This window comes from Corvus moneduloides, chromosome 17 (assembly GCF_009650955.1).
Source record: "Corvus moneduloides isolate bCorMon1 chromosome 17, bCorMon1.pri, whole genome shotgun sequence".
NCBI lineage: Eukaryota > Metazoa > Chordata > Aves > Passeriformes > Corvidae > Corvus > Corvus moneduloides.
Genome location: NC_045492.1, coordinates 1,043,267 through 1,066,648, shown reverse-complemented (window position 1 = coordinate 1,066,648; position 23,382 = coordinate 1,043,267). Strand labels below are relative to the sequence as shown.

The 23,382-nt window shown below is 60.3% G+C and overlaps 1 protein-coding gene across 1 annotated transcript in view; it reads left to right on the top strand.

Moving 5' to 3' along the window:
* The window catches only part of DLGAP4 (DLG associated protein 4), a 150,246-nt gene that overhangs the window by 73,441 nt on the left and 53,423 nt on the right, over positions 1 to 23,382 (top strand). The window contains 3 exon segments of the mRNA XM_032127407.1: positions 5,616 to 5,709; positions 13,871 to 14,888; positions 21,804 to 22,021. Of these exon segments, the coding sequence (XP_031983298.1) occupies positions 13,938 to 14,888; positions 21,804 to 22,021 (1,169 nt within the window). The 5' untranslated portion in view covers positions 5,616 to 5,709; positions 13,871 to 13,937.

Sequence of the window (23,382 nt, the reverse complement as noted above, 5' to 3'; positions counted from 1 at the left end):
TTTTAACATTTGCTGGTTGTAACACTCCAATTATGTGACGCTCCCAGCCAGATTTCGGGAGCACAACTCGGTCAAATCCATGTCCATATGTGAGCAGAGTGTGTCATCCAGGCTCCCTGGCAGCGGAGTGAAGACACTTTGAGAATTTCTTCTCTCCAAGTGCCTTGTCTGGACCAGTTATGTTCTCTACATCACAATGTCATGCAGATGAAAGCTCCCAGTCCCTCCTGCTTGCCCTTCTCCCTCACTGTTTCAGGTCCTGTCGGGTCTGTCCCACACCCCCATGGCCTCAGAGGAAAGGCTTCCACCACAGGAAGCTTCTCACAGGTCCCCGCAGCCCCTGCCAGCTGTGCCCCAGCTGTGCCCTGCCCTGTCACTGGTTGCTCCTGTCCACGGGGTGTGGTGTCAGTGCACAGTCCCTCCTCACCATCCAGGCTGCCCAGCTTTACACACACCTCACGATGGGCCCTGAGGAGGGGACGTGCCACCCTGCTGGAGTCCCCCAGTAGGAGCATCTCTCCTCCCTGCCGGGGCACAGTTCCCCCGCTGCCTGCAGGGAGAGGCTCAGTTCAGTTCTGCTCCCCCCAGCTCCTTCCCCCAGCCCTGCACCGGGAATCTCGGGGCTGTTTGCTGCTGTTCCCATGCCGAGAACGGGTAACCCCTCCCACAGTGCCCTCCCCTGCCCTCCGGAGCTGCTGGCCTGGCCACGCTCCCATCTCAGGTCACAGAATCCTCAAGACCACCAAGTCCAACCATCAACCTAGTCCCACCATAGACACCCCTAAATCGTGTCCCCAAGTGCCACACCCGGGTGGCTCTTCAACACTTCCCCACCACATCCCTGGCAACTTGTTCCTGTGCCTGACCACTCTTCCAGTGAAACAACTTCGTCTAATATGTGATCTGAACCAGTCGAGTCGAGCAGAGGTTATCTCTGTCTTTATGTAGTAAATCAGTGGCAGCAAATTTAATATAAGATCTTAGCAGAAGGGAGGGTGATGTTTCTTTCAAATGAAACAGATTTCAGGCACTCAGAGTCACTCTCTGCAAAGTCTTTCTGCTTCAGGAGATGCCTCCGAGGTCTGGCAGGTCTCCCTGTGTATAAAGGAGTGCCACTGTTAGGGCCCTCTCAGCTGACAGTGATGTGGGGTTTGTCCTCTGGGAGTCATGAGGGTGGATCTTTTGCCTCAGCTTCTTGCTGACTTCACCTTCCATCTCAGGCAGGATCAGTGGGTGTTGTCCTTGTGTTCAGGACACGCTCCCGTCAGGGGAGCAGGGAGAGGAGCGGCCCATTCCATGTGCCATAACCTCGTTTCCTGCTCCCATGCCCCAACAGGACCCTGCTGACAAAGCATCTGCGTGGGAGCCTTCTGGCCTTGGGGAGGGAGCACCTTCCTCACAGCTCAGCAGGACTTCCCACTCTTCCCACCTTTGCTCAATTGTTCCCTCTGCTGTTTTCACACACGTAGTTTTCCTTTCATGCCTCCTCAGAAGGATCTTAATCCTGGCTACAAATGTCTCCCCTCGTGCTCAGCCATATCTCAGCTGTGCTCTCCCCTCTATCCACAGCAGCCTCTTGTCCTTCCCTGGAGGTGCTGCTGCCAGCTCAGCCCCCAGACATCCTCTGTGTAACGGGTGATTCTGGGACTCCCAAATGAGCTGAATGTGTTTGTTTTACCCAGAGAAACAGTGCAGAGATTAGAGGTACCAGAGACCACATTTATTTATTTCCCTTAGTTCTCTTGCTGGATTTTAACACTGTGATGTTATGGCCTGTTTCAGAAGGGCTGGCAGTGTCTGTACCTGATCTTAGAGTCTGTACATCCAGGTGCTAGAAGGAGTTCAGGCACGAGAGCAGGAGGGGTGACAGCAGGAGGGGTGACAGCAGAAGAAGGAGCCCTGTGTTCAGTAGCCCTTGCCATGGCTGGGCACCTGCCTGTGGGGCTGTGCTCTGCTCCTCGCCCTCTCCTCTCTGCCCCTGTGCCAGACCTGCTCATCCCCCATCCCTGCAGCATCCCTGCCGTGCTCGTGGGATCTCACAGGGACTCACAGCCTTCTCCCAGAGCTCTGGATCCAGCACCGGGCTGGCTGCCAGGTCACTGTGCTTGTTCCCTTCATCTCCTCTCAGGTTTACCAAAAGCAGCTGTGGGTGGTTTGCTGAGGCTCTTCCAAGTCTGGAGGAGAAGCAGGAAGGAGCAGGAGGTGAGGGCCCAGCCTGGGAGGGACCTCTCTTCTCACAGAGACCAGCCCAAACTGCTGCTGCTGGAGCCTGGAACATTTCACAGGATTTTCCCCAGAATTAGATCCCAGCACCACCTGCACCCACCCAGCTCTGCTGGCCTTGCTCTGCTCCGGCTCTGACCACACCAGTGTGGCCTTGGAGTGGCAGGAGGGGAAGGACCTCCCTGCCCTCCTCATCTGCTCACTCGGCTGAAACCTCATCACCTTCCTCAGGAGGCCCCAGCAGACACTGGATAATTCATATTTCATCCCTGACCTGCAGCCACCTCTGAGGTGGGATCAGGAGCACCAGATCCATCCCTTCAAGGCCTTCTCCAGCCCCACAGAACCACCCAGGCTGCAGCAGGGCAGGCTGTGGCCTCCCCCCTAGGCCAAGAGGACAAAAATCACCAGCTGATTCTCCAGTGAGGTTTGGCTGCAGAGCATCTGAGACCCCGTTCACCAAAATTGTCTTGAAGGGACATCAGTTCATCAGCAAGACACTCCTGAGCAGGGAGCAGGAGGTCCTGGATGGACCCTTGGCTGCTTCCTCTGGCATCCTGTGCCCTCATTGCCTGGAAAATCAGGGCCCCAGCTTGGCCCCTGCTCCCCACCCTTCCCTTGGTCTGCAGTCCCCTTCCCTGAGCTTACAGCCCCTGTCCTGTCCTTCCCTGCAGCAGCTCCATCCCACCCCCTCCCAGCACAGCCGTGAGCATCCTGCTCCTGAGAGTGTCAGGGAGAGGGGGACGATGGAGGCAGGGAGAGAGGGATGATGGAGATGTCTGGCTGGTGGGTAACATCAGGTGCCTGTGCTGGTGACACAATTGTTCATTTGCATTTCCTTGGGCGTTGATGCTGATATTAATTAAAAGCAATTACGGTGCCATTTTCTCAGTGTGAGAGCAGCATGCAAAGAGAAAAACAGTGTTCCACACCAAAACGCTTCTCCCTCCAGAGCTTCAATGGCCTTGCTTAGTTGGAGGAACCTGCTGGGTGACGGGAGGCACCTGGGCACTGCTCCTCCCACCCATCGGATGTGCCAAGGGGTGCCAGGATTGGGCTGTGCCTGGGGGCCTGGGGGACCCTTGGAGTGCTGGTGACAGGCACAGGCACGGTGGGTGACGGCAGCACTGGACAGGCACTTCCATCCCAGTAGCTACAGGGTGCTGGGTGCTTGTGGTGGTACCTGCACACCCAGGAGGGTGCTGGGGGCATTCCTAGAAGATGCTGGTGGCTTCCATGGTGGCCATCAGTGGCTCCAGGGTGCTGCCCTCCATGCCAGCACTGGTGGCAGTAGAGCAGGGCAGCGACAGCGGGTGACAGAGACAAGTGGGTGCTGGCACTGGAGGCAGCACTGGCCGTGGATCCTGGCTGTGCTGGTGGCTCTGCTGTCTGGATCGTGGACCCAAACCAGCCCACAGGAGCTGGAATTCCCTGTCCCATGGAGAGGGCTGCGAGAGGGCAGGGTGGTGGCAGTGCAGTGCCAGTGCAGTGCAGTCAGTGGCACCTGGCCCCGCCACAGCTCATCCTGGCACAGTCACACAGAGCAGTGCCTGCCACCGCAGGGATACCCCTGAGCCCAGCAGTGTCTGGGTTTGGGGTGGGGAGGTGTCCCTTGGGCCACAGCAGAGGCCTCCCAGGCTGGGTGAAGCCACATGTGCGTCACCTCTGTCTCAGCCTCGGGCTCCGGCTCCACAGCCCAGCTCCCAGCAGCTCCCAGCTCCCTCACCACAGGGCTGTTCTGGTGTGGGGACAGGGGAACTCTGGGGACAGGTGTGACTGCCTTGCCTGGCTGTCCCAGGACACGTGCCTTTGCTTTAACAATCCCCTCTGCAGCACTGGGGACGGGGCTGGTGGGACGGTGAGGAGGGTTTGTACCCAATTTAGGAGGCCAGTCTGCTGAGCTGCCCAGGCTTTCCGTTCTCCTGTTGTTGGGATATCCCTCGTGAGGGCCTTGCAGGGAACACTGACCTCTTACTCTCTGCCTGCACTGTGCCTCTCCACCTGTCCAGTCTTTGCTTCCTTGGGACAGGTTCTCGGAGGGCTGCAGGGTGTGTCTGAGAGAACACAGTGCCTGTGCCATAACCAGGCACCCGGGATGTGTGTGACCCCCCAGGCGGGAGCTACCTGGGGATAAAGCCCCTCTTGCTGGGTGGTGGCAGGTGGCAGAGCGGGGTCTCAGGGGCACTGCAGTGCCCATCTCTCCATTCTGGGGACAAAGAGCTGCTGCCTCATCTCTGGGCACCAGTTTGATCATCTTCTGCATCACCAGGGTGGGAATCAAGCCCAGCACCCAGATCTGGCTTTCCTAGAAAATTGCCGAGGTTTGTATCCTTGTCCCAGACTTCCATCCGAGCCAAGAAACTGGGATTCACCTATTTTCACCCCTCTTTGAGCTCTCACAGACCTTCTCAAGCCCAGATGGCCTCCTCCATTCAACTAGGAATGAAAAAACTGTCCTAGGAAGGCTGTTTCCTTGTCTGGTTCCCGTGCCATTCCCACCCCTTGCTTCCCTGCAGCAGGAGTTGCCCAGCTTGCCCCAGCAGCTCCCAGTGCAGGGCAGACAGGCTGTGTGTGCACACAAACCAGCCTGGCATGTTCATCGATGCAAACCCCAAGCAGTATTTAACGCCACTGATTAGATAACCCAGGCTGTGCTCGCTGTGTGGTCGGTAGGGTTTTGAGGACGCTAAGAAACACTGGAGTTTTTCCCCGTATTTATTTACCCGGCTTTCCAAGAGGGAGCATTTTTCCAGTGGTTGGGTGGCAGGGAAGGAGCTTCAGCTGCACCCAGTGCCCAGATGGGAGGGGTTTGGGGGGAGCTGCCGTGAGCAGCGCTGACAGGGCAGAGTCCGAGCGGGCTCTGGCAGATGCGTGGCTGGGACACAGCAAGGGCAACACCAGAGGCTGCCAGGTTGTCCCCAGGATTGTCCTTCCTGCCTCCGTGGGCTCAGCCCAAAGGGGACAGCCCACAGGGTGAGGCACAGAGAGTGACAGGGTCCCCCCTGCCCAGGTCAGCGGCTCCTGACTGCAGGGGGCTATTCCATGATAAAGAAACAAGGAAAGACTAAGAGCCCTTTGCCGCAAAGGGGCTCTGCCCAGCCCTGAGCCCCCAGCAAGGAGCATTTGGGATGTTCTCCTCCCCGCCTGGCTGATCTCCAGCTCATCCTCTCAGTCCACGTGCCACCCAGAGGGACACAGGACCCACTCCCACATCTCTCCCTGTCCCGTGGCACTGCCTCTGCCTCGCTGTCTGCCGTCTGCCCCTTGCTGGGCACAGCCTGGGTGTCGGGCAGAGCTGGCGAGGCTTTGCAGCATCGGGGTTGTGGGTCGGGAGGATCCCTCTCTGACCCCTGTGACCTGAGGACATGTCCCCTTCTGTCTCTGCCCCGCAGGTCTTCATGAGGGACAGCCCTGGAGCCCAGAGGGACACACGGTGCACAGGATGCTGAGTCTGGCCTAGACCCCGAGCCCAGCAAGCTGTGAGAGGTACGGGGTGGCCCAGGGGGGCTTTGGGACTCCCGAGGGGGCTGGGGGGACAGACCCGGCCGGGGGGGCTCCTGCAGGAGCGGGCTGGGAAAGGGACGCTGCGAGGGTGATGCAATGACAGCCCTCCCTCCATCTCCCGGCGAATCCTGCAACACACCCCTCGCAAAATAAAGTTATGAAATCTGCTGCCCATTGCTATAGTAACGTCACGCCTCCGCCTGACCCACTTTGAGACAAAGGAAGTGTTCCCGAGCTCCGAGCACGCAGGAGCTGCGCACGGGCCCAGCCTGGGCTCCGAAGGGATGGCAGAGGGAGCTGCTGGCTTTGCCCACCTGCTCCTCTTTGCCCCGGGACCCTCAGGCAACAGGAGCTGCTTTGTCTGAGGCACTGAGCAAACCCAGTGCCAAAGAGCATCTCCATCCTGTATCCCGAGTGCAGGCAGGGCCCTGCCTGGCTCCCTGCGGACATTTAGGACACGGGAACATCTGCCCTGGAGCAAAGCAGCGTCCTTGCTCAGCTGCAGAGAGCTGGTGGTGCAGCAGTGACAGCCACGGCCGTTCAGAGCATCCTGGGACTGCTCTGCCACAAACAGGGCAAGGAGACAGGGAATCCTGGAGAGTGCTCAGTTGGAAGGGACCCACAAGGATCATGGATCCAACTCTGACCCTGCACAGACACCCTGACAGTCCCAGCCTGGGCCTGGGTGTGGTGTCCAAACGCTCCTGGAGCTCTGGCAGCCTCATGGCCGTGCCCATTCCCTGGAGAGCCTGGGCAGTGCCCAGCAGCCTCTGGATGAGGAGCCTTTTCCTGATGTCCAGCCTGACCCTCCCCTGACACAGCTCCAGCCGTTCCCTGGCTCCTGTCACTGCTCACACAGAGCAGAGCTCAGCGCCTTCCGCTCGTGAAGACTCCAGTGAAGTTTGACCTCAGTCTCCTCCTCTCCAGGCTGAACTTCCTCCTCCTCCTCAGCGTGGTCTTTGTGCCCTGGGAGGGGCACTGAGGCCGTGGTGCTGGGGCTGCTGATGGCTCTGGCAGCACAGAGAGGCAGGAGGGCTCTCTGTGATGGGCTTTGGGCAGGGTGGCAGCACAGGAGGCCAGGCAGAGTCTCTGCCGCTGCCTGGGTCACAAGGGTTCGGTGCAGGGGGGAACACCTCCCTCCCTGCGAGCCAGGGCAGAGGCAGGCCAAGGGCAGCCGTGTTCCGGGCTTTGCATCCAGGGCTTTGCACCCCACGCTCGCTCCATGGGGGCTGTGCAGACACTGCCTCACCCCCGCCAGACCCCTTGAACAGCACTGGCCAGAGCAGGTCAGCTTTGGGCCAGAATGTTCTCATCAGCTGCTTTTCCAGCCAAGCTGGAACATGGCCCATGTGGTCACCAGCCTGTGCCCCGAGTGCTCTGCAGGGCAGCAGGGGCTGCAGGTGGGTTTCAAAGACAGCAGTCCAGCTCCCTGCCCTGCTCCTTCCACTCCAGCCACCTCATCAGCTGTCCTACTCTCTCCCTGAAAATTCCCTTTCTTACCTGTTTCATTTGCCTCATTTGACCTACTTAATGCTTTGCATTTCCTGCTTCACAGCAAATCCTATCTCACGGAGAACTTTGAGAAACTTCTATTTAGGGACAGACAAATAGGTTGCAAAATTTCTGGGGTTTTGCTCCCTGGAGAGTTGATTATATTACCCGTGACATCTACGTGGAAATAAGTTCTCCGTCTCTCTCAGGAGTTCATCTGCTCCTCCAGCTTAGACAACACCTGAAGTCAAAAATCTCTGTCATATCACAGCCCTTGACTTTCACAGAGTTTGGTTTTGCTGGTCGATTAAAAAAAAAGTAGTATTCAGAGCTCTTAAGGTAAGATAAATTATTCCTTGTCATTTTGGGATGGTGCCAGTCAGATCCTGTCCCTCTCATCACCCCAGTGTGCACCAGTGGGCAGAGACACCCCTTGGCCTGAAGAACAAGCAGGAGACCCCTGGTGTTGACTCCTGTGGGGCCTCAGGAGCTGTGTGCAGATCCCACACTCGAAGGGCACCAGCCATTTATTCCCACGTGAGGAGGGATGTGGGGAAATCCTTCCCCAGGGACATGGCCGAGGGATCGGACTCTGCCCAGCTCAGCTACCAGCGGGGCTGTGCTTCACCTGGTGATGGCCGCCTGGCAGGGCGGTGAGGATGGGCTGGGTGAGCCCTGGGACACCCCTAGGCAATGGGCAGGCTCTAGAGGATTCCCCATCTCCTAAGGACGGATCCCAAATAGGTGGCACACCTGGCATGCTGGAAGCCGCTGTCCCCTGCACTGCTGTGCGGCGAGTGCCGGGTTCCCCTGGTGACACTGTCACGGTGGGTGGCATTAACTCCTGCTCAGGAGCCCCTGCCTCCATCCCAGGATGGGCACCTTGCTCCTGCTCATCCCTGGGGATGGGCTCTGCCCCGGGATGGAGCTGCCGGGCCAGCAGCGGGAGCAGCGTGGCGGGAGGAGGTTCTGTTGTGTAATGAACTGTTCCGAGCAGGAGCCAGCTATTTTTATCGGCCATGATCAGATTGTGAACTCTGAATCATCATTAATGCAGGGCTCTGGCAGCCGGCGGCCCCCTCGCCAGCGCCACATCCAGAGCTCCTGCTAATTCAGGGAACGTTTGACTCCGAGCGTGTGGGCAGGCCCACGTCACCTACACCACAGCACACAAATCCTTTCAGCTCCTTGCAGCAGGGAGAGGGGAGGCATTTTCCCCCTGCAGGTTGCCAATCATCTCTCCCGATTCCAGCCCGTTATTATCGTGCTGCTGGTTCCAGATATAAAAGCCGCCTCTGTGTTTGCAGCCAGCCTGGGTGGCTGGGCCAGGGTTTGCGTGGGAGCCTGGGGGACGTGGAGCCCTGGAAGAGTTGATGGGCAGAGGGCAGGACCAGCTGACCCCAAAGGGTGCCCTCAGCCCCATCAGTCCAGGGCTGGCTTCCTCCTGGAGGTTGTGTGCTCTGAGCAGTCCCATTTCACAGGCTGCTGCTTCTCCTGGTGTGCTGCCAGCCTCTCCCGAGCATCACCCAAGTGGCTCCTGGCCAGCCCTGCCTCAGCAGGACATGGAATCGGGGATCCAGAGAATTCTGGAATGGTTTGGGCTGGAAGGGACCTTAAAGCTCATCCAGTCCCACCCCCTGCCATGGGCAGGGACACCTTCCACTGTCCCAGGCTGCTCCAAGCCCTGTCCAGCCTGGCCTTGGACACTTCCAGGGATCCAGGGGCAGCCACAGCTTCTCTGGGCACCCTGTGCCAGGGCCTCAGCACCACTTGGAGAGCTCTTCAAGTGCCCTTTTCTGGGTCAAGGCATTGCTCAGCCGCAGCAGCAGAGCCGGGTGGCCAGGGAGGGGACAGGGAGCCCTTGCATGGCACGTGTGTGCCAAGGGCAGGGGAAAAGGCAGGGAGGGAGGAGCACAGAGCTGCCCGTGGCGGGTGGAATGAGCCACCAGCCCAGCGCTCCCCAGTCCTGCAGGAGCCCTGTAACACCCAGGGCACCCCAGTGACAGGTGCACCCCCACAGCCCACACAGCTGGGCATGTCACACACAGCACTGTGTCACACACACCCCCACAGCCACACAGAGCTGTGTTTGCCCCCATGGGCTCGGTGAGGTTGAAAAAGGCTCCATGGAGTCCAGCCATTGACCCAGCACTGCCACATTCACCCCTAAACCATGTCCCCAGGTGCCACATCCACATGCCTGTGGAACACTTCTGGCTACGGTCCCAGTGTGCACGTACAAGAAGCAGAAATCTGGATGAGTGTGGGGTGCTCTCAGAGCTCCCTGGGATCTGCCAGGCTTGGTGAGAAGGACTGAGCCCTGCCCAGGGCCTCTGCCATGGATTGGGCTGGCAAATGCCAGCCAGCTGCAAAGAGGGCTCCTGGAACAGATGGAAGCAGACAGCAGTGGGGTGTGGCTGTGGGACTCCTCCTGCTGTTCCCTCCTTGCTGAGAGGGGGCAGGGAGTCTGCCCTGTTATCTGTGCCCTCGGGCTAAGCTGATCTAAGGTGGACTTGCAACATTTAGGACAATAGAAATAGGGCAACATCTCCTGAAACCCACATCCACCCCAGAAGTTAAAGAGGAGGGGGCAGGGTGGGCAGTGGCATCAGTTTGCCCAATTCCCCTGTGGTGCAGAGCCCCAGCACAGAAGCTGATCACAGCCAGTGGTCCCTGCCATGGCTGGAGACCCATCCCTGGAGGTGTCCAAGGCCAGGTTGGTTGGGGCTCGGAGCAACTTTCCAGGTGTAGTGGGAAGGGTCCCTGCCCACGGCAGGGGGTGGAACTGGATGGGCTTTAAGGTTCCTCCAACCCAAACCACACAGGAATTCTGTTCTGTGATCCCAGCCCCTGCCCGGTGTCTGGAGCTGCCAGAGGGGCTGCTGGAGGTGGGCTGGGTGCAGCCCATCCAAACCTGCAGGCTGTGAGCCAGGCCCAAGAGGAAGCTGCCTCTGGCTGGGGTCTGGGACACAAAAGTGCCGTAAATCAGGTCAGGTCAGGTCAGGTCAGGCCAGTTCATCCCCTTTGCTTCCAAGACGTCTGAGCATCAGCAAAGCCACTGGGAAGAGGAAGGGCAGTCTGAGAAAACTGACTGAGGGGAAGACAGGTAATGGGGTTAAACCAGTCCCTTTCCATGGGCTCTGCGTCCTGTCCTGGCCCTGGCAGCCCCTGCTGTGACCCTCTGCTCCACAGGTCTTCTCCTGCCATGACCCTGGTGCCCCCCTGTGGGGCGGGGCTGACCACCCCTGCTGGGGTGCCTGGCTTGGGGCTGGGTGACACAGCGGGGACACTGGGCAGCTGTCCTAGGAGACAGCCCTTGCCCAGTCTGATCACGGATTTGAGAGATTTAGTTTCAAGCTTTTTTCATCCTTCCAAATCTAAGAGATGGTGCGGAAGATCTTGTTGGACTTTTCCCTTCCCTGACCCCATGTCTCAAGAAAGTGCCAAGGATTGCAGAGAGTAATTGAAATGTAAGAAAACAGTTTAATCCCTCATAGAGGCAAACCAGCTGACAGAGGAGGCAGCAAACACAGCGTGGTGGGCACCAGCACATGCCCAGCAGCAGGGATGCACCTCACCCCTCCCTGGCCAGCAAGGGAAGGGATCCTGGAGCAGGCAGGACAGGCAGGAGGATCAGGACCTGTGGCAGCCCCACAGGAGAAGGGAGCAGTGAACTCTGCCATACAGTGTCCCCCCTTGGCAGGGGGAAACCAGTCTGGGAAAGAGGGAGCTCCCTGCCCTCCCCTGCTCCCACCTTCCCATCATTTCTGCCCCTGCCCCACCAAAACCTTCTCTTTCTCTCCTCTCCCACTCATCCCCCAGCCCCTCAGTGTTTCCTCCCTGCCCCTCTGCCTCTCCAGCACCCGGAGCCAGCCCGACCCTGGCCCTTCTCCTCCTCCTGTGCACACTAGACCTTCACTGCATGGCATTGATTTACCTTTCTTTAATTTCATCTCATTTCCCTCTTTCTATTGATTTCTAAGGCAGTTTGAGTGTACCTGGAGCCCCGTGAGCACAAGGCAGTGGTGCTTTGTCGCGAGGCAGTCACGGGCTGCCTTAGGAGGAGATTTCTGCTTCAAATACCCACTGCTCTCAGAAGGCAAGGGTGGATTTAGGATCAACATCCAGAGACATCCCTTTGTGATCCAATCAGGGTGTGGTGTCTCCTTAGGGAGCCTGACTCCTGTGATGGGAGAAGCACAGGGGCTGTCGGAGCCAGGATGGCCTTGGGCCAAGGGAAGGATTTTACTGGGATTCCAGGGCTGGGAGAAGGAAAGAAGGGAGAGTGACCATGGCAGGCAGAGCTGAGCCTGGGTGCTTCAGGGTGGTATTCAGGGAGGATTTGAGCTTCTGCCTCCTGCAGGGCTTCCCCTCCAAGGCTTGCAGGTGGAGCTTGGCCGTACAAAGCCACCTGGAATTCAGATCAGTAGCTCAGCCTGGAGCCTGTCCTACACCCTGACCTTCCCTTGTGCCCAGAGGGCTTCCTTTGGGAACATCGCCTGCGGCTCTCTGTCACCGCTCTGTGAGCGCTGTGGGTGCCAGCTGGCACATCCGGAGCCTCCCTGCTGGCACCTCCCAGCCAGCACCACCCCAGCTCCACCAGCCCAGAGGGTCCTATGGGCAGGGGGCTCCAGGGGGGCTGATGCTGCTGCAGAGCACAGCAGGAATTAAGATGGTGCCCGCAGCCACCAGAAGCAGCTGGGCACCAGTCAAGGCTAAGGCTGCATTTGGTGTTCGGGCACAAAGTTCAGGTTTGGTATCAACATTTCCCAGCTCAGGCCATGTCCCCATCCCCAAAATGCCTGGGCACTGTCTGTGTGGTGGAGAGGGGCAAATCTTAGCCCCCAGGGCACCACAGCCCAGACCATGGGGCAGGGCACAGCTTGGAGGTGAAGGCAGCTGGAGCAACTCAGCAGCAGGAGAGGAGGAGCCGCCCCATGGGGCCACTCCAGGGCTTGGGTCAGGACTGGGCAAGCCTGGTGTGGGGCCCCCTGGATGCCCGCATGGGCAGCCAGTGCAGCAGTGGGCAGTGCCCATGAGGTCAGCGTGGGCAGGACCCTCGGGAGCAGGGCTCAGGGAGGGGCAGTGGGGTCCCCATCGGAGCAGGGTGGGAAGCCCAGGCTGTGCCCACTGCAGCTTTAGAAAGCCCAGCTTGGCTCTGCCAACCCCCTGGGAGCAACAGAGTTAAATGGAGACTGTAAAGCCCATCAAGCCATGGAATAAATTCCACTTCTTTTTTTTTTTTCTGTGCTTCCAAACAATTATTTAAATCTCTGGCTGCTTTTCATTATTAATACATTTTTCCCTGAGTGAGGAAGGAAGACAAGCCTGTCGATTCCTGCCATCCTGCAGTGGTCACTGCCTCCACTCCCACACCACCTTGCTGGCCACGCTGCACGTTGGGGGACAAGCTCCTCGAGAAGACTGGAGACCAATTCATGGCTGAAAGGGAGAGGCCAGGAGCACAGACTGCCAGCTCTGCTCCTCACAGGGACATGCCATCTGCATGTGTTAAAAGTCACTCTCTTTTTTAAGTGACACTCACACTAAACCAAAAAGGAACTAAGAAACTAAACTAGCAGGTAACAGGAGTTCATTTATACACTCCGTGATTTCAAGTAGGTTTCAAGTATGGAAAGTCAACTTATTGATTGACAGCTCAACTCATACAAATGTACACTGATTTTTCTTTTAAGCAAACCCAAAAGGTTTGTCATTTTCCCCTGTATAACACAGTGAAGATGAGGATCCCTCTGAACCGAGCAGGATGGGGCAAGACCACTGGGGAGATGTTCAGTGAGGATCCCTCGGGGGATCCCTCTGTCCAGCTGCCCTCCCACCACCCCACAGGGATCTGTACCTGCTGAAACACCAGCCCCTCACTGTGGCAGAGGGGACAGATGGGCTGGCTCGGAGGGTGGCACAGGTGGCACAGCTCCCCAGGAGTGGTGCAGCACAGCAGGAATCATCAGCCAAGCAGCCAACAGCTTCTCAGGTCAGGCTCTGAGTGCTCGGAAACACCTCAGCTCTTACAGAGCTACTGACACACCGTGCTCCGGGGCAGAACCTGCCAGGAAGGCAGCACTGGCTGGAGAGGAGGTGTTTGCCATCGTGTCACATTAGCACAGCTGCGGGAGCGGTGCCAGCCCCGGCATCCACCACCACGGGAGCACCGGGCACCCTGCAGCGCTGGGGTGCTCGGCTCTGGGCTGCCTGGGCTCAGCCAGGAGCTGCTGGGCTCTGACAGCAGGCTTTCCTGCAGCCCCCTGAGCCGATGGGACAGAGCAGGGCCCTGCTGGCAGTGCCTCTGTCACGCTGCTGGGGAGGGGATGCTGTTTAATAACCCCGTGCAGCAGCAGAGCAGCAGCAGCAGCGTTGAAGCAGCCCGTGGCCAGGCACCGAGGCACACGAGTGCTGCAGCTGCAGTGGGAAGTGAATCCTGCCCCTCCTCCTCTGCTGGGCCCTGCTCTCTCCAGCCCCTGGTCTCACACCCCTTCCCCTCCCATCCTGCCTCTTCCATCCTGCTTCTCTCCTTTGTCCCTTACCCGTGGTGGCATTTGCTTTCAGAGGGGGACGGGGATGTGCTCCCGCTGAGGAGTGGGCTGACAGAGGGGTTCCCCGTGGGCTCTCAGCATCTGTCCTCTTCCTCCAGCTGCAGGGAGGTCTGCAAGGGCTCTGCCACACCGTCCCTGAGCCATGGTCTAGGAAGCCCTGGGACCATGAAGGGCTTAGGAGACAACAGAAGCCGCCATCTCTCCGAAAACCTGGACTCCCCTCAAGACTCTCTTTATGCCCCCCAGGACAGGAACCCTTATCTCCTCAGCCCCACCGACTCCTTCGCCATGGACCCCCGATTCCCGGCCCAGAACACCGTCCATGGGGACTGTCTCCTTCCACTCAACAACCAGATCTCCAACAGCAGCACTTTCCCCCGCATCCATTACAACTCCCACTTCGAGGTCCCGGATGACAACCCTTTTCCGAGCCATGCCCAAGCCACAAAGATCAACCGCCTGCCTGCCAACCTCCTCGACCAGTTTGAGAAGCAGCTGCCCATCCACAGGGACGGCTTCAGCACCCTCCAGTTCCAGCGGAGCGACGCGAAGCACCGGAGCGAGAGCCCGGGGCGCATCCGGCACCTCGTGCATTCCGTGCAGAAGCTCTTTGCCAAGTCCCAGTCTCTGGAGGGCCCCACCAAGGGCAACGTGAACGGGAAGAAGGGGGCGGATGACGCCAAGCAAAACCGGAGGAGCAAGAGCAAGGACCGGGCAAAGACCTCCGAGCCCAAGCGCAGGACCCGGTCCAACATCTCCGGCTGGTGGAGCTCTGATGACAACCTGGACAGCGACACCTGCAGCTACCGCAACCCCATGGGGCTGATGACGCTGGGCCGGCAGCCCGACCACAGCCAGCCAAAGTACTTCATGCACGCCTACAACACCATCAGCGAGCACATGCTGAAATCCTCCAAGAGCAATAACGACCTCAAGGTCACCCCTTGCACCAATATCCCCATCAACAACGACTCCAACTACATCAAGCGGGGCTCCTGGTCCACGCTGACGCTCAGCCATGCCCGGGAGGTGTGCCAGAAGGCCTCCGCCACCATCGACAAAGCCTTGCTCAAATCCAAGTCCTGCCACCAGGACTTGGCCTACCACTACCTGCAGGTGGGTGCCGCGGGGGAACACGGGGTGCTCCGTGCAGGGAGAGCACAGGAGTTCAGGGACATCCCCTCGGTGGGCGCCCGTGTGACCTTATCAAACATCTCCAGATGGTTCAGCTGCCACCTCAGGTCACGCTGCCAGGAGAGGGCTGGGGAAGGCCCTGGGCACAGACCCCTACTCCTCCTGCAGGGACACAGGTGCTGATGGGGTCCATCTCCCACAGCTGCAGCGCTGTCCCAGCACCCCCAGTCCCTGTGCTGGACAGTGGCAATGTGAGGTGGAGGGGACATGCCATGGCACCCCACCCCCTGTGCTGGGTGGGATCCCATCTCCTGCAGGCCCCCCACGTGTCCCCACTGCCTGCCCAGGCCCTGCAGGTGCTGGGGGACACTCCTGGGCAGGCAGGGGTGTAGCTGCCACGTGTGGCTGTTTCCCAAGTGCCCACACAGCCGGGAATGCTGAGGGGCCACCTCTCACACCGGACACAGCTCGCCAGGCCCCCGTGGAGACCCCTGTGCCACCCCCCAGGGGCTGAAGGTCAGCAGCACTAACTGACACTCAGCCCTTATCTCCACGCATCGCAAGGATGTGCCGGCGTGCCCAGTCAGCCCCGCTCTGCCCAGCTTCCCCGGAGCACTGGTAGGACCGGCAGCGCCTCGCTGCTCGCCCGCGGGGCAGGGCTGGGGCAGCAGGACACTGCCAGCCCCGCTTGCATGGCCTGCATGGCTGATGCTGGTTTGAAACCCTGGCACCGACAGCTCCAGGGCTGTGGCAGGTTCCAAAAGCAGCGCTGGAACGGCATGAACCTGGTTGTGCCCTGGAGAGAGGAATGGAGACAAATAAGCCAGGCCTGGGTGGGGGGAGGAGGGGATTGGTCTGTGTATGTAAATCTCCAGCATCCTTTTAATGCAGAGGTGCCAGGGGCTTCCCTGGCTGTGCCCAGCGGGCTTAGAGGCTTTGAAAAGCGATGAATTATTGAAGCACACTCGGCTTCCAATACCTTGCTGGCCAGGGCTGCAAATCAAATTTCCACGGGACTGAACTGACTGCATCAGGAACACCAGCAGGGAAAATCGTCTTGGCCTGGTTCCTTTTTCCTTGCCCCTCCTCCTTCCAGTTAAGCATCTGAGGTTAAAGAGCTGCAGCCAAGCTCTCCAAGGGCTCTGCTCCCCTCAGGCTGCAGCGCAGAGCCCGGCAGGCAGCCCCAACAGCCCCTGGGCTCTGGGGTGCACGGCTGCCCTGCTCATTCCCCCCCATGTAATGAGCCTCCGTTTCTCGACAGCCTGACGCAGGGCTGTGGGCACAGCTGGGTGGCACGGGCCTGGCCAGCAGCTGGGCAGCCCCACCGCTCGGCTGGGAGGACACGGGTGCCCCGCGGCAGCCGAGCGAGTCCCCGCGGAGGTGGGACCAGCCCCTCAGCCCCGGGCCGACCGACACAGGCAGCGCCCAGGTAGGGATCTTGTTTTGAGGAGAAGCTTTTGCCCAGCTCCCTCCCACTCTGATCCTCCTGGGACCACTGGCCAGGGGCAGCAGCCTGCGCCACCGGACTTGGAGCAGGTAGGGAGCAGCCGACAGCCACGACGGGCATGGCTGGAGGGGCACTGGGGGACACCGGGGTGTGACCAACATCCCCAGTGCCTGGGGCAGCCCCTGGGCTCAGTTCACCAGCAGCTCACCACCAGAACCAAGACCCCGGGCACCCAGCCCCGAAAACACAGTGCCCGGTGCCCCCACAAGCCGACAGGTCACAGGTGCTTGGGCTCACCTTGTCCCCAGGTGTCCGGTGCCAGCCCCAAAATCGGGGCACAGGGCTCAGGCACCTCATGGGAGGATGGGGTTGTTGTATCCCAACCCCTCCTGGGCACAGGAAGGGTGATGGAGAAGTCACCTCTGGAGCTTGTGAGTGGGAAACGTCCTTTTGCAAGGCCACATGTCCCCGGTCACACCTGGGGACAGGGCGAGCCCACTCCCTCCGTGTGCCGTGGGGAGGAACAGCAGGGATCTGCTTTCCCAGTGCCTGGGGGGGCACAGGGGCCCTGCCCTGCTGCAGAGGGGGCAGCTGCCACGCAGAAATGCCCAGTGGGTCCCAGTGGTGAGGGGACATGAGGGAGGGCAGGAGGAGTGGGATGGAGACAAACAGGACACCGCAACCTCCAGGCTGGGTAAGCCCCCAGGGCTATTCACCTCTCCTGCCCCATTTGAAGGGTCTGGGTATTTTGGGGATTCATCAGGAACTGTTGGGGGTCCATGTGATGTTTCCAGGCCCTGGAAACATCCATACCCAGATGTTGGAGTTGGTGATCACCCATCTCCAGGCCCAGCCCTGTCCCATCAGGGTAGGGGTCTCTCAGGATCAGTCCCTAGGGTGACACAGCTCCACCCTTAGAGCACAGTCCCCAAGGAGGGAGGCCATGCTCCCCATCCCCTGTCCCCCTGTCCCCATGGGCCCCATATGCAGCTGAGAGCACAAGGAAAGAGGCTGGGAAGCTCCTTGGGGTGGGAGATGCCCCAGGCAGGAATGAGCAAGAGCTGTGGATCCGCAGACAGCACCGAAGGGACGGGCAGTGTGGGGGCTCCCAGGGAACAGTCACCATTAACCTGATGCATCATCCAGATCAGCCTCCCCAACCCCACCTACAGTCAGACCACACCAGGGCATCCTTAACCCCCCAGGAGCCCTGACAATAATTCATAATCCAGAGTGGGTGGCCTGTTCAGTGCCAGCTGCTCCACGATGCTGAGCACCTCACGCCAGCCCCACCGAGCTGCCATGGGGCAGGAATACAGCCCAGGTCCTTCCCAGAGGGTGCCCTGCCAGAGGGACAGCCTGGCTCCTGCTTTCTCGAGGACCTGGCAGTGTGCCCGCAGCAGTGGAGCCTGTGCATGGCCCATGCACCCCTGGAGCGCTCAGCAGGGCCTTCCTGTGCTGCATGTCCGTGTGTGCGGGGCTGGGCTGCATGGCAGAGCTGGCACTTGTGTGGTGGAACCCCGTTTGCTCCTTGAGTCTCTTCCCCCTGACGTGCCCCGAGCGGAGGGAGCGCCGCAGCTCCTGCCAGAGCCCGGAGTGGAGCTTTCCCCTTCCCCCAGTCCCCGCTGTGTTCGTGCTCCAGGGATGGGGGATGCCCAAGGGACGTTTCCCCGTGCCCCTTCCCTTTCCCCTCTTTGTCCTGGGTGGCACTGCTGGCCAGTGACTGGGCAGCCCTTGGGGACAATGCAGGGTTGAGTGGAGCCCAGCTCCAGGGATGGACACGTGCCTGGATCCCACATCCCTGCACCACTTGGCACCGCATGGACCACGACTGGGCACAAGGAAGGATCCACATCCTGCAGCCTGGCAGACCATCCCTGCTGCCCCCTCCTCACCTCCGTGCAGCCTCAGGGCAGGTGCATCCCCAAGTCCCCATGAAGTCTCCAGACCTGGGCATCCCCTTAGTGCCCCCCCTTCCACGCCACCCAAAGCACCATGGGCAGAGCCAAGGCCACACCTGGGAGAGCAGCAGGAAGGGCAGCAGCAGAGCCCCACTGCCTGTGAGGAGCCTCTGGAGCTGCTCTGGGTGCCCTCATGCCCCCTTGGCCGTGACACATAGGCTGTGCTCAGAGCCCCTGGTGTCACCTGCCAGGAACTCTGCTGCCACCGAGGGGCTGCACTGGCCACTGTCCAGTCTGTCCTTGATCACAGAAGCTGCTCTGGGCTCGCCATCCCCATCGCAGAGCTTCAGACTATGGGACGGGCTCCTCACATCCTCCTGCAGAGAAGCACCCCAGAGGGCTCTGAACAGCACCCAAAGGACCTGTACTGCTTTTGCGGGTCCCCGAGGGCACCTGCTTGTCTTTGCAGGTGTGACACTTACAGACACTCGTCCCACTCTGTCCCGGCGGACTCTGTGCAGGCAGAGGTGGGACACGCTCCAAAGTGGGGCAGCGGATTCAGAGGGTGAATTCCTTCCCCTTGGCTGCTGAACTGGAATGTGGAGCACCTTGAGAGCAGCTCTGTGTCCTGCTGCCTTGCCATGGGGCAAAGCAGAGGAGAGGCAGGGAAAAGAGGATTAAGGCAGCTTGGCCAGGACCAGGCGCTGTCCTGATGCCACAGGGAGGCTGTTCCTGGGAGAGGGACAGGTCCGTGTGGGGCAGGCAGTGCTGGGGCTGCACCAGCAGGGAGAGACACGCTGGGACTGTCTTTGTGCTGCCGTGCCCAGAGAGTCCGAGGCCAGGGGGCAAATGCGGCAGCCATGGCAGAACTGAGCAGCCCCCAGCCCGTGCCCCCGAGCAGTGGCAGCAGAGCAGCTGCAGGATCCTGAGGTCTTAAAGCCCTCTCTGTCCTCAGCTGAGCCCAGCACCCTCACTGCCCCACACCATCCAGCGCTGGCCCTGCACAGGGACAGCTGGGCAGTCCCTGTCCTGCAGTCCCTGTCCTGCATGGCCCACTTGGCTGCTGGCTGGCCCTGTCCTCCTCAGCCAGGGGCTGCAGCCAGCCCTGCCAGCCCTTCACCAGCCCTGCCAGCTCTCACCAGCCCTGCCAGCCCTTCACCAGCCCTGCCAGCTCTCACCAGCCCTGCCTGGCCCTTCACCAGCCCTGCCAGCCCTCACCAGCCCTGCCTGCCCTTCACCAGCCCTGCCTGGCCCTTCACCAGCCCTGCCAGCCCTTCACCAGCCCTGCCAGCCCTCACCAGCCCTCACCAGCCCTGCCTGCCCTTCACCAGCCCTGCCTGGCCCTTCACCAGCCCTGCCAGCCCTTCACCAGCCCTGCCAGCCCTCACCAGCCCTCACCAGCCCTGCCTGCCCTTCACCAGCCCTGCCTGGCCCTTCACCAGCCCTGCCAGCCCTTCACCAGCCCTGCCTGGCCCTTCACCAGCCCCATGCTGGCCCAGACCCCACAGGCAGGAGCTGCAGCTCACCTTGAGGAGAAGGCAGGCAGTAAAATGCAGTCTCCAGCCAGCCGTGACACCAAGGTGACAGATAAAAAAGTGATTCTCAGGCTCCCTGTCTCCTTTAGAAAGGGTCGGAGCCAGGCATCCCAGTGACCTGTGGGATCCTTCGTGTGGCAGGACTCAGCTGGAGCCAGCAGGGCCCCTCCTGGCCTCAAGGCCACCAGTACAGACAGAGGCTGGGGCAGAGGCAGCACTCACACCCGGCAGGGAAAGGGTTCTCGGCTCTTGCATTTATTTACAAGGACCTGACAGATGACACCCACAGCCCCTGAGCTGGACAGCTGTGTGAGCAGCCGGCCTGGGAGCCATGGCCAGGCACGAAGATGGCAGGAGCAGAGTGGAAAGGGCTGGCAAGATCCACACCAGCAGCAAGTGGGCCAGGGAGGCCTGGCCAGTGTGCGTGCCTCATGTGGAAGACTCGCTCCACTTCGGTCCCCAGCTGGATCTCACACACCTGGGTCAGCCTTGGCTCCGATCCACATCCCCCAGGAATGTGGGTGCTGGGTCATGGGCGCACTCCAGGCGGGGGCCTGTCACCAAAGCAGCCCCAAGGGTGGTTTGGGGTCTGTTCCAGAGTGGACACATGGGGCAGGCTGGCAGGACATGGGCTGAGCCTCTGCTCCTTTGGGCAGGAGAAAGCCCTCGGCTGTGGTGTGTGGATTGAGCCTGACCTGGACACAGCCTGCAGAGCTGAGCCTCACCTGAAGGTGCTGCACCCCAGCAGCATCACACACAGCCCCAGACTGGCTCTGGCTCCCACGGGAGCCCTGCTGGGAGCAGGGATGGAACAGGCACCACACGGCTGTGGCTCATGGCAGCTGCAGCACAGCCCTGTGTCCCCAGAGCCCTGTGTGAGCTGTGGCTGCTCAGTCCCACGGCTCCCTGGGCAGCTCCAGCAGCTCCATTTAGCACAGCCAGCGTGGACGCTCTCCTCAGCACAAGCTGTGCTCAGCACAAGACCTGTCACTGCTCCCTGCAGCATCCCCAGCTGCTGCTGGAGCAGTCTGGGCTGCCCTGGCACTGGCACTGGCATGGACACTGCTGCATCCTCACGTCTGGCCTGGCTGCTCCTCGGCCGTGTCCTCGAGGGCCGGACAAAGGCCAGCTGCAATCCAAGTGAGCCACAAAGCCAAGGCTTGCTCCTGGAAACTCGGGCTTCCCCATCTTTCTCCTGACCTGTCCCACACCACATGTGCCTTGTCCTGGTCAGTCCTGGGCACTTTGGCTCTGCCTCAATCCCCAAACCACAAACCCTTCGCAGGATGGGCAGGCGAGGTGGTGGCTACTGTGGCTGCTCAGTGCTTCAAGCCTCCCGTGGGACCATCAGCTCTAGTGAGGGAACAAGAGGCCATGTCTGCTTTAAATTAACTATGGAGTTGTCATCTTGGTGGGGTTAGAAGTGCTTTTCATGCCCAAGGTGCTGCTCATCTCTCTGCAGAGAGGCCAGCAAAAGGTTTGTGTGCCCAAGCTGCTCTAGAGGGACTTGTGAGAGCCTAACTTGGTTCCAGAAAGTAATTTCAGCCACTCAGAGTCACATTCAACTCAGAAACCTTAAAGAGCCCATGAAGGCCTGGGCTCTGACCCCCCAAGCCCTGCTCCACAACAGCACTTTATGTTCAGTGACGTGGTCTGTGCAATGAACAGCCGCGTCCAGCCCTGTCCCAGTGCCCCACACAGGCCCAGTGAGACTGTCCCTCTCCCCCTGTTATGCCTGGCATTGTGCAGCTTGTCCTGGCTGTGGGAGCATGTCTGGGATGGAGGTGTCCAGCGGTGGGGAATGGCTGTGATGTGCTAAAACAGAGGCCACCAAGCCAAGGGCTGCCTGGCATGAACTGGTAAGGGAGGGCTGTGAAGGAATTGTGTTGCTTATTCCCACTACACTCCAGGGGAAGGTCCAGCAATGTCCCCAGTTCCCCATGATCCTACAGGTCCCAGGATCATGGGCGTGTGCCATCCCTCACATCTGCTCACACTCTTCTTCCTCCTGCAGGTGCCTCAGGGGGAGTGGAACAACACGCTGTCCCGGGACAAGGACAGCGAGATCCCGTGCCGGCGCATGCGGAGCGGGAGTTACATCAAAGCCATGGGGGATGACGACAGTGAAGACTCAGAAACCAGCCCCAAACCATCCCCGAAAACTGCAGCTCGGAGGCAGAGTTACCTCAAGGCCACCCAACAGTCCCTGAGTGAGCAGAGCACCACACAAAGGTAACGCTGGAGCTCCTCTGGGAGCTCTGTGCGGGTCCTCAGGGCCAACCTGGAGCAGCCCTTGGGGTCTGGCCAGCAGCAGCACCCCACAGAGGCCCCGTGTGGGATCAGAGCCCAGCAGGGCTCCTGCACCCCAGCTCTAACAGAGAGATGAGGAGACAAGCGGGACAGGAGAAGATGTGGCAGAGGAACGGAGAGAGCTCCCCATCCTGGTGATTCCCAGTAGCCCTGGTGTTAGGAGCTGCTCCAGGTCCCTGTCCCTTCAGCCATGGGGAGAGCACTCCTCTGATGGAGCTGTGGGGATTTCCTCTCTGAGCATCTTCTGCTCTGGGGGAATGCAGAGATCCCAATGCCAAGATGCCACTTGGACCTGGAAGCTGCTCACCGGGCATGGCTGAGGGCACTCGGCCCGCTGGGGCTATGCCTGGAGCTGCTCTGCTCCAGAGGTTTCCAGGGACCCTGTGACCAGCCAGAAGGTTGGCACACTGGGCTGGATGATATCCTGAGGAGCTGAGAGGTTTGGCACCAGGTATCGAGGGAGGAAGACTCACAGTGGTTTGAACCAGACCAAGCCGGGGGAGCAGAGCAGGAGCTTTGCTGGGCCAGAGGTGGCTCCTGCAGGACGGGCTCTGTGTGACCCGGGCAGTGATGCTCTGTCCTCAGCAGCTGCTGCACATCCCGGGACAAGGCACCTGGGGGCTGTCAGTGCTCCGAATGCTGCAGCTTCGGCGGCTGTGAGTGGTTCGGAGGGACAGGAAGGAGCAGGAGCCACTGGGGGTGAACTGCTGAGGCCCAGCACACAGAGGGAAGTGGGATGCAGGCAGTGTGGGGACCCCTCACAGAGCCTTCACACTGACATCAGGTGCTGCTTTCTGCTGGGAGATGGTGACAAAATCAGCTCTGGGGAGCCCTGGAAATGCCTGTTCTGGATCCATCCCTGTTCCGAGCCTTCACATCCACCTCAGGGGAGCAGAGTGGGGTCATGGGGTCTCTGGTGAAAAATACCACATAGAGAGTCTGGGGCTCCTTCTGCCCTGGGCATTGTCCATCCAGACCACGTCCATCGGGATGTGGCCTGCCCTGAGCCCTGGGCGCAGCCAGAGCTGGGACAATGCTGGGAAAGGTCTGGGGAGCGGCGGGACCGCAGGGATGCGGCCGCGGGGGGCTCTGGGCAGGGCCCGTCCCTACAGGAGCTCTGCGGGGCAGAACCCTGCGGGGCGGAGGGGGCTCCGCTGCAGGACCCTGCCCGGGACAGAACCGGAGCCAGAACCGGGAATGGAGCCGGGGCTGCAGCCGGAACTGGAGCTGGGGATAGAACCGGGACTAGAGCCGGATCCGGGGATAGAGCCGGGGCTGGAGCC